Consider the following 11,069-nt stretch of genomic DNA (forward strand, 5'->3'; position numbering starts at 1 on the left):
ATACAAGAGAAACACAAGACTATAAACATTTATGCAGCATAAATTTGTATAGGTCCAAAAATTCTCAATGAAACCCTCTGAGATATGTTCCAGAATTCACAATTTTCAGATTTTAGAAGAGTAAAATGTTGCATATACTATTTATTAAGTTAAACCTCCCAGTGGCTTCTGGAACAGTATTTCACATTCACAGAAACATTTTGTGCAAGGAAATGTATGCAGATTCACATCAAATGGGATACATTAAGACTACAAATAACTTTGCCACCAAACTTAAGAAAAAACTTTCAGTTTTCAGAACTTTTTGTATTTGAGAATTCTGAACAAAGAATTTTGGATCATAAATTGGCTTTCTCCTCCAAAGGCAAATTGGTTTTTATAAGGGTTTGCAATTTTCTTTTTCCTCCAAAGGCAAACTGGTCCTTATAAAGGTTTGCAATTTTCCTTTTTAAGTACCTCCCAAACAAAAACAAATCCCACTTAACAATGAGTTTTTTTTCTTTGAGACAAGGTCTCGCTCTATCGCCCAGGCTGGAGTGCAGTGGCAGTCATGGTTCACTGCAGCCTCAACCTCCTGGGTCCAAGCAATCTTCCTGCCTTGGCCTCCCAAAGTGCTGGGATTACAGGCGTGAGCCACTGCGCCCAGCCCAAGGAAATTTTAAAATCATTTTGCCAAAATACTTTATGGCTGAGTAACTTTTCCCCTTAAACATCCACAAAAAAAAAAAAAAAAAAAAAAAAAAAAAAAAAAAAAAAAAAAAAAGCTTAGTTATAAAATTTCTGCTGGAAGGGAGGGGAAGATTAAGAAGATATGCCAAACTGAAATGTTTCCAACAACAACCTCTCCTCAGTTGCATGGAGTATCTTAAAACAATCACAGGCCATGCCTTGAATTGTCTGCAAGTGTTTTAGCTTCTCTTCTATTAAACTGACATTTTACCAATAAAATCATTTTTCTGAAAGGCCTTGTACATTGTCTTAAACACAACAGTCATACAATACGTCACTTTGGGTTTTTTGTTTTTGTTTTCGTGGCAGGGTCTTACTCTATTGCCCAGGCTGGAGTGCAGTGGTGCCATCTCAGCTCACTGCAACCTCTGCATCCTGGGTTCAAGTGACTCTCCTGCCTCAGCCTCCTGAGTAGGTAGCCCAACACCACGCCCAGCTAGTTTTTGTATTTTTAGTAGAGATGGGGTTTCACCATGTTGGCCATGCTGGTCTCGAACTCCTGACCTCAAGTGATCCACCCGCCTCGGCCTCCCAAAGTGCTGGGATTACAAGCGTGAGCCATCCCACCTGGCCCAATAGGTCACTTTGAAAAATTACTACAAAGATAATTCACATTCATTGTAATAAACCTTGAATATGCCAAAGGTGTATTTTTCAAATCTCTTACATTTATTATCTAAAGATGAACAGAATAAACATTTCTGGCACACTCCTTCAGGCAGTTGTGCCTACAAACATAAGACTGTCAAAGGTAATTTAACTGGGTTCTTAATGAGTTACCTTTCTACTCTACCAGTAAAAAGAAAATAGTCCTGCCTAACTCTCAGCACCGTTGTGAGAATCAAATAAAGCAATGCAGAAGTTTTTCGAAAACTGAAAAGTATATAAAACAATCTAGAAACTGAGTAGCAGAGAGATGAATAAAAATGATGCTAATTTTCAAGCTTTAGTTTAGATTAGTCAGTAGTTCTTAACTCCAGGTGTACGTAAGAATCACCTGGGGAGCTTTTAGAAAATACATACTGATGCCTGGGCCCCCAACATAACAACCCAAACCAACTCTATGGGGAGTGAAAGCCTGCTTTCTGTATTTTTTAAAACTCAAATCACTAATGCAGGTGCAGATCATGAGCCACAAAGATAAGTGAATCTATCTATAGAAGCTGTTAAGAAGAATACAGACGGAAGGTTATTGTGTTTTGATTCTCCAGACTACAGAAATATTTAAATTCTATCTACCTTCAACAAAACACCATGTATGGTGTGAATCTATTTTAGTTGTTAAAAAGGGGGGGGGAACCCTTAAACATAAACCTCCTGTAAGTACTTGCACACATACCTACACAACTTAGATCAACGTGTGGTAATATGAAATGTACTTTATGTGGCTGATTACTGCATTAGATTGAAACAATTTTTAGAAAGCTTTACAGAGTAAACACGTACTTGATTATAAATATTATGTATGTATATCATATGTAAAATGTTACATATGATAAATTCAGGGTGGTGGGATTATGGGTAATCTTCACTTTCTACTTTTCTGGATTACCTATATATATATTTTTTTTTTTTTGAGACAGGGTCTTGCTCCATCACCCAGGCTGGAGTGCAGTGGCACCATTTTTGGCTCACTGCAACCTCCTCCTCCCAGGTTCAAGTGATTCTCCTGCCTCAGCCTCCCAAGTAGCTGGGATTACAGGCACATGCCACCACACCCGGCTAATTTTTGTATTTTTACTAGAGAGGGGGTTTCACCATGTTGGCCAGGCTGATCTCAAACTCCTGACCTCGTGGTCCGCCCACCTGGGCCTCCCAAAGTGCTGGGATTACAGATGTGAGCCACCGCGCCTGGCCAAATGTAGGTTTTAATGGCTCTGAAAAAAGGGCTAATTTTGTGAAATGAAAATGACATATACAATCTCTGAGGTTGGACAATATTCCAGCAAAGGTTCAGAGGCTTTTCAGCACAGCATCAATGTGGTAAAGAATAAAAGGACAATGTAATGATTTATGTGTTCTAAAAGTAAGTATACTTTACATATCAATGTGTAAGGAGAAGCCATTAGTGCTCCTCAGAGGCACCTTAAAAAAAAAAAAGATAAAAACTATTAATCCCTGATGTACCTGCTTCTTACAAAGAAATATGCAATTAAAATAGGCACCAAAAGAGATATTTCTTTCTTTTTTTTTTTTTGAGACCGAGTTTTGCTCTTGTTGCCCAAGCTGGAGTGCAATGGCGCGATCTTAGCTCACTGCAACTTCTGCTCCTGGGTTCAAGAGATTCTCCTGCCTTGGCCTCCCGGAGTAGCTGGGATCACAGCCACATGCCCAGCTAATTTTTTGTATTTTTAGTAAAAACAGGGTTTCACCATGTTAGCCAGTCTGGTCTCAAACTCCTGACATCAGGTGATCCGCCCACCTCAGCCTCCCAAAGTGCTGGGATTACAGGCGTAAGCCACGGCACCCAGCCCAAAAGAGATATTTCTAAAAGCAGTTAAGAAAGCCCCAAAAAGGCCCTCAGTATTCATTCAACAAATATTTTTTGAGCAGTTATTATGTGCCATGCTCTACACTAGGCATTACCGACAGAGAGGTGAATGAAAAACTACGTCCCAGCTTTCACAGAGCTTTCAGCCTTCGGGTGCCTAAGAAATATCTATAACAATTATATGCCCAAAGTCCTCCTCAATGCCACAGTTCTGATTAAAGTGTCCCTTAACATCTGAACATACTACAGCTGGAGGGAAAAAAAAGCTAATTACAGTACACTATGTTACTATGTTATATGAAATGTGCTTTATATGGCTGATTACTACATTTAATTGACATAAGTTTTAGAAAGCTTTACAGAGTAAACATGTAATTATAAATACGTAGTCTGTGGTATTTTCCACAAAAAATCAGACATTAGATGTTTGGCCAAACCTATAACCTCAAAATATACTTGTTTCTATAGGAGAAAAATCAGCTTTTACACAGCATTTTTAGTCTTTTTGAAGTCGCCAGGTATTGCAATTAAGTTTTCACGTCGGTAAGTACTGCAGTACACACGTTCTAAATCCTGTACTGATTAACCACATCACTTTTGCTGAAGTTAATTGGTGACTTTAGAGGTTGAAAATCTAAAAGAAAAGGATATGCCAGTGTCAGGTAAACCAAAAGTCTTTAAATCTATAATCTCTAAAACAACCTAATGAGAAGTTAGCTCTACCTGTTTAGCTACTTTTTAAACACACACCCAATTAATGTAACCGTAAACTTCAATGGGTGAAGCTTTCTTCTAAGTTACCTATTTAAAAGTTCATAACAGAGTGTGAAACGACTCAATAAAGCTATTCTAAGATACAAACGTCCACTCTATTAACTACATCTAAAGGAATTTTATAAATATGTTGTTATAAATGTCAGAGCCCACTATAACATTATCAACATTGTTTGTGCTTGTAATAGCTGCATTTAAAAAGTATTCTAGGAGAAACTTAAAAATGTAGGTTCCTTTCCCTCTAACCTCTCTAAATACAATCATTTTAACATACCTTTTTAAAAGTTACCCTATAGTTATTTTATAGGAGATAAGCTTAATGTTTCACCAAAGTATTTTTTCCATACCCAGGAAGCTTCTCTCTTGTCATTTAACTTTTAATCACTACCTTAATATTGTCATAAGAATGATTTCTTTTCCTGACAAGCTATTATACATTATGTCTTGCTGATGTCTACATAATTACCTCTAAGTAATCCCCTTCTTGGCACTTTTCGTTTTCTAATAATTTGTGCTGAAGAAAAACTATACTGATTTCCTATGAGCTTACTTGTTGCTTCCTTAAACATCATTTTAGTTAAACAGAAAGAATTTTCTTCTCATTTTTGGCTATATAATTATTAAATTTCAGAACTAAAAGAGCCTTATAGGTGAACCAGTAAAATTTCCAGTTTTACAAAAGATAAAACAGGCTCATTGAAGGAAAAGTGGCATAACCAAGATGCAATTATTTCAAGGTAGATACCAGTAAGTAAAGCAAGATCTGGCAAAAGAATTGGATGTAGTAATTCAGCAACTTGACTGAAAAACTGACATCAGCCAAGCACAGTGGCTCACTTTGGGAGGCCGAGGTGGGAGGATTACCTGAGGTCGGGAGTTCGAGACCAGCCTGACCAACATGGAGAAATCCCTCTCTACTAAAAATACAAAATTAGCTGGGCGTGATGGCGCATGCCTGTAATCCCAGTTACTCGGGAGGCTGAGGCAGGAGAATCGCTTGAACCCAGGAGGCAGAGGTTGCAGTGAGCCGAGATTGCATCATTGCACTCCAGCCTGGGCGACAAGAGCGAAACTCCATTTCAAAAAAAAAAAAAAAGGAAAACTGACATCACATTTAAACAATATTTAATATATCCTTGGTTTTAAAATCTGTTCATTATTGATATTTTAATAAGTTTCTCTATATAAATTTGGTTTCTAAAAGTTATTACTTAAACATCTTAATTCTTTTTTAAAATAGAGATAGGATCTCACTATGTTGCTCAGGCTGGTCTTCAACTCCTGGCCTCAAGCGATCCTCCCGCCTTGGCCTTTTGGGATTATAGGCATGAGCCACTGCGCCTGGCCTAAAATAATCTTATCACTGTGTAAACTGGCAGAGAAAACATCTCAAAGGCTAGAACTGAGTTGGTATGACGCATTTAAGCAAAACTGGCTCTAAAGATGATCAGTAGCGCTTGGAATTTGACACGAGCATTCTTTAACAAGTAAACTGGGTTCAAAATCTCTCATACTAAAAATAATAAAAATAAAATAATTGAATCAATAAGCATCTTTATTGTAAATTAATTCAAACTACGTTTGGAGGTGGAGATTTACATTATATTCTTTGTAATTCACAGGATTTTCATAACAATGATGGCCGGAATTCAAGGACACAAGAGCTTTTTGTCATGCATCTCTTACAAGGAGGCCTGCTGCAGACAAATGATTAAACGTTACAACTTTTTTTTTTTTTTTTTTTGAGATGCACTCCTGCTCTATCGCTCATGCTGGAGTGCAGCGGTGTGACCTCGGCTCAATGTAATCTCCGCCTCCTGGGTTCAAGCGATTCTCCTGTCTCAGCCTCCCGAGCAGCTGAGACTACAGGCGCGTGCCACCACGCCCAGATATATACATATATACATATTTTTTGTATTTTTAGTAGAGACGAGGTTTCACCATGCTGGCCAGGCTGCTCTTGAACTCCCGACCGCAGGTGCTCCACCTGCCTTGGCCTTCAAAGTGCTGGGATTACAGGTGTGAGCCACTGCGCACGGCCCCCAAATGTTACAACTTCTAACTGAATACCTTAGGACCTCTTAACATCAGAGTTATGGAATAAAATTCAAATACAACCCATACAAAGAAAAAAATTAACAAACATACTGATAAAAATAAATAATGTTTACTTATTTAAAATGTTGTGGTGGCACGTGCCTGTAGTCTCAGCTACCAGGGAGGCTAAGGTGGGAGGGATCACTTAAGCCCAAGAGTTTGAGGCTACAAAGAGCTATGATGGCACCACTGCACTCTAGCCTGGGCAACAGAGCAATACCCTATTAAAAATATATATACACACACACCCCTATATATTCATACCTATATATTTACCTGTATATCATATATATGATATATACCTGTATGTCATAAAATGTATTGAAAAAATCCTTAAAATTTTATATTGCTGAAATTATTTCTAATGGTGAGATAAATGATGTTCCCAGTCAAAACTTAAAAAGGGGCTGGGCACGGTGGCTCATGCCTGTAATCCCAGCACTTTGGGAGGCCAAGGCAGGCATATCACCTGAGGTCGGGAGTTCGAGACCAGCGTAACTAACATGGAGAAACCCTGTCTCTACTAAAAATACAAAATTAGCCGGGTGTGGTGGCACCTGCCTGTAATCCCAGCTACTATGGAGGCCGAGGCAGGAGAATCGCTTGAACCTGGCAGGCGGAGGTTGCGGTGAGCCAAGATCATGCCATTGCACTCCAGCCTGGGCAACAAGAGCGAAACTCCATCCCCCCCAAAAAAAAAAAAACTGAGGAAAAAAAAACTGAAAAAGGGATATACACAGAAATTAAAAATAGATGAGAACAGAATAAATCATGTTTATTTTCAATGCTAAAATAATAGTCAACTCAAACAACCTGGGACTATGACAAAGCACAGCATGCTAGGTAAAAGATATGAATCAAAACCACTACAAGACACATGGTTAATTCCTGATATACTTATTTCTGAATTTTTATCATTTTCCATTTTGAAATAGCCTTTGGTTTGTTAGCAGTCTTCTCAGGACAAGCTTCTCTAAACACAGGAAAATGTATCTCTCAAAGTGATACACTGAGTCAGAGTTATCTTAAAAGCTACCTTTAAGGTAACTTTTTTACTTCTCTAAACTGCATCTTCATCTCTCCCAGGGAATGCTTCTTAGCCCTTTTCAATTTCCTTTGGCACAAACAGGGGACTTTCCTAACCTAGGAAGACTCAAAATAGTGAGTCGTCCTCATCTCTGATACCCAGGTGTGCTTAAGATCAAAATTTAATATTCCCTTCTTTTCAAGATTAAACCATTTTATTTTAGTTGCAATCATTCAGTCGTTGGGAGTAACATTTGGATCACTTAAAGCAGTGAAGAAAATTAGATTACAAAAAATGCAGCAGCTGTCCATGACAAACTCTGCATGAAAATTGTAGGTAAGGACCAGAATACAGATATATCATGTCCACCCTCTGCCACTGTCCTTATAGGAGGGAGAAATTTGCAGTTATTCAAGTAAAGGTTTCACTCGCCAAGAAGCCTTAAAAAATACCTAAGTTCCATTCATACTGCAAAATGTTCATTTAAAACCACTTTTAGCTAGTCACTAAATCATTATATCCTGGAAATAAATATATTCTGCTCTAGCTTAAAAGTTACAAAAGAAGAATCTTTAACATCCCTATAATTTAAACCTTTTTAAAGCTAATTAATCATGGATTTTTCCCTCTACCTTGTTAGTATGATTGGTGAGGTCTTTTTGAATTTCACTAAAAATTAGGAGGTATAATGGCATAAATGCAAATTAAGTTCACCAAGTCAAACAAAGTACTAAACATAAAGGTTATAGAATTTTAATATACTAAAGAAAACAGCAAGGAGGCAAGGTGAAAGATTTGGTAGGAATTCCATCAATACTCTGCCAATTGTGGGGCAAGGTAGACATGTGTTAAACTGTATTTTATTCAGGTCTTCACACTATGAAGCATCATCACACAACTTGACTTTGTAATTTTTTTCGGAAGCAATAAAGAACTGTTCTCACTTTCTAATCAGCTTCAGCCGAATCTTAAGGGCTACAAGTCACCCAAAGCCTGGCAACAGTAACTTTTCTTCCTTGACCCAAGAAGGCAGAGTGCCAGAGGGAAATAGCAAAGAGTAGCACTATATAAACAGGGCAAGTGGCACAAGAGCAGAGGCAAGTTATATAACCAAAATATATTTTAAAATATGTTCATAACTCGTAACAACCTTTGCCTTTAGTTGGTTTCTTGTTTGGAGTATCAGTTGAAACAGTTAATTCAATATTATCTGGATCGCCTCCTTCCTCTTCAATAGCCTACATTAGAAAGAGAAGTTAATATGCTACACAATCTATCTAAACTTATTTTATAAAAACGAAATGAAAAAAAAATTTAGCAAATCTGAAGCCATTAGAATTGCCAGTTATTTCATAAACCGACTTCAAAAATGAGCAATTAAACTACACGAAAGAGTGAGAGAAACTTTCAGGGGGAGAAAAATCATTAGGTATCAAAATCGCAAGGAGTTTTAAATTCTACCATGTCAAGATAATTAAATATCACATCATACTGGCCAAAAATCTAAATATGTTATATTGCAGAAAAGTTGCTAGCTACTAAAGTAAATAACTAAAAAGAGTTTTCCTAGTTTCTGTAATGCAAACTTACTGCTACTCTACTACAATTCCAACGCTCACTCAAACCAGAAAGCTAATCAGGAATGAAAAAGTAATTATTGCGCTGATGCAAAAACTAAAAGCCTAGTGGAAAACAAAAACTCTCTCTGTCACCCACCCATCAACTCCCACTACCAATTCCCCCTCAAGATGGGGAAGAAACGGTTGGGCACAATTAAACGGTAACTTCGCAGAAGTCACCAAACTAACCATTCCCTCTGAGGCCAAGAAATGCACACGCTCACCATGGCTAAAGGCTGGAGACCGAGCGCCTCCCCGGTCTCCACGATCGCCCTTGGGAGGCCGCGCCGGCCGGCCGCAACCCTCGCAGGCTGGCGGGGACGTCCCGGGGAGGCGGAGGCACGCTGGGCTGCTGTGGCCGGTCCCTCGCAGGCCCGGCCCGGGGCGCGGGGGCAGGGGCACCGCGTAAGGGTCCCCGTCCTCCACGCTCGCGGGAGCCGCCCCGGGCCTCCCTACCATGCTGCCCCGCAGGTCCCAGCTGCTGCGGGCGGCCGGAGGCTGCGGCGGAAGCGGGGCGCCGAGGCGCGGCCTAAGCTCTCCTCCCCGGTCCTTCCCAGTCCTCGCCGGGCCTCACCTGCTTGAGTCGGGAGATGAGCACGGTCTTGACTCCGGTGATGTCTAAGTTCCGCCGCTTCAGCTCGGACTTCAGATCGATGACCCGCAGATCGGTGATCTTTTTACCTTCCGCCTGACCCGAGGCGGCCGAGGCTGCCACCGCACCGGTAGCGGCAGCCATCTTAGAAGAGCAGCGCGCTGCCGAGGCAGCGAGTGGGCTGCAGGGCGGCGGCAGCAGCGCCAACTTCCACCCAGGCCTCGGCGGCCGCCGGCGCCGCACAGCGCTGCGCACAATGAGCCGCTGGCCCCTCCCCCGGTCCGCCACCCTAGCGCAACCTGCAGCAGCAGCCAGCACCCGGATGACGGCCGCGCGTGCGCATTGGCTCAGGGACCAGCAGCGGCGCGTACGGTCGGGCGGGCCGCGGACACTTGGGCGGTGCGTTCCCTTGTGTGTACTGGGAGGTCAGGCACGTCCTATCGCAGCAACGTCTGCCGCGCTGCCGTTCCCTCGTCGCTTCGTTAGCCATTTTCTTGCAACTCCTGAGCCTTCAGCAACAACGATGTGTAGGCACTGAATGACAGTGCGCGCGTTACTCAACACAAACCGAGAAGGCGCGTGCGCGCGCTGAACCTCTCAGGGAAATACTTTATCAGTTCTGCTGAATAATCGAAAAATTGTCGCCGGTGTGCACCAACGAACTAGGTTCCCCGAGTTCCATTCAAAAGACCTCAAAGCAATTCTGGGACTGTTAGTGCAAAGAATAGGAAGGCCTGGCTTTTGACACATGTCTCATTGGCTGTTTCAGGAGAAAACATCATCGCCCTGCTGATGGCAGCTTAGTTTATTCTAGGGCTGCCCCTGCTCGCTTGAAAACAGGAAAACTTTCGTGTTGACCTCAGGTTTGCTATCCTCCCCGATAGACGTGATGGCTCCACACGAAATTGTTCAATGAATGAGAAAACTAGTTTATAAGTACTTGTTGCCGTTATCATATACTGTGTTCACTATTTTGCCCCTCAAAATTTGGGATTCCGAGAACAGTGACCATCTTCTTATGGAGGATCGGCCTGTAGAAGTGAGTACCTATTTGTAATTTTACTTTGTATTATTCATTATCAAAGTGAAAGCACTGATAGAATAAAACGATTCTATAAATTCCATAAGGTGAGTATGATGCACAATTAACTATAATGTGTTTCCTGGTTTTACAACTTAAATTCCTGAGATCTGACTCACTTTAGGTTACTTTTTCTGATTGGCTCAAAAAGAAGAAGACTGGACGTTATAAAAGAATACCTGTCATTAGGGTAGTTCTTTACAGTTTATAAGGCACTTTGACATACAGTAACCCCCTTAATCCTTCCCAACTCTGTGAGGTAAATCTCCGTGAGGCTTAGAGAGATTAAATGACTTGCCCATGTTCACACAGCTGGTATGTGGCAGAGCTGCGCTCAAATCCCAGCCTCCTGATTCCAAATGCAGCTCTGTCTCTGCTACAATATTGGTTTCACAGTAATAGAAGTTTAGAATGCAAAGGTTCCTTAGAAATCTCCTGGCCCATCACTTGAGGTCAGGAGTTCAAAACCAAACTGGTCAAGAGAAAAAACCCATTCTCTACAAAAAATACAGAAATTAGCCGGGTGTGGTGGTGGGCACTTGTAATCCCAGCTATTCGGGAGACTGAGGCAGGAGAATCACTTGAACCCGGGAGGCAGGTGTTGCAGTGAGATCCAGTCACTGCACTCCAGCCTGGACAACAGAGGCTGGCAACCCTGT

At 41.1% G+C, this 11,069-nt stretch overlaps 1 protein-coding gene across 13 annotated transcripts in view; it reads right to left on the reverse strand.

Moving 5' to 3' along the window:
* Positions 1–10,209, reverse strand: part of LOC110743687 (SAFB-like transcription modulator) — an 82,919-nt gene extending 72,710 nt beyond the window's left edge. For all 13 annotated transcript variants that reach the window (XM_031668603.1, XM_031668613.1, XM_031668611.1 and 10 more), the window contains exons 1-2: positions 9,312–10,209; positions 8,269–8,356 (exon numbers count right to left, since the gene is read on the reverse strand). In XM_031668603.1, the coding sequence (XP_031524463.1) occupies positions 8,269–8,356; positions 9,312–9,473 (250 nt within the window). In that variant the 5' untranslated portion in view covers positions 9,474–10,209. The remainder of the gene's footprint in view (positions 1–8,268; positions 8,357–9,311) is intronic.
* Between the last annotated feature and the right edge of the window lie 860 nt (positions 10,210–11,069).

The sequence above is a fragment of the Papio anubis genome, chromosome 7 (genome assembly GCF_008728515.1).
Source record: "Papio anubis isolate 15944 chromosome 7, Panubis1.0, whole genome shotgun sequence".
In the NCBI taxonomy this organism is placed as follows: domain Eukaryota; kingdom Metazoa; phylum Chordata; class Mammalia; order Primates; family Cercopithecidae; genus Papio; species Papio anubis.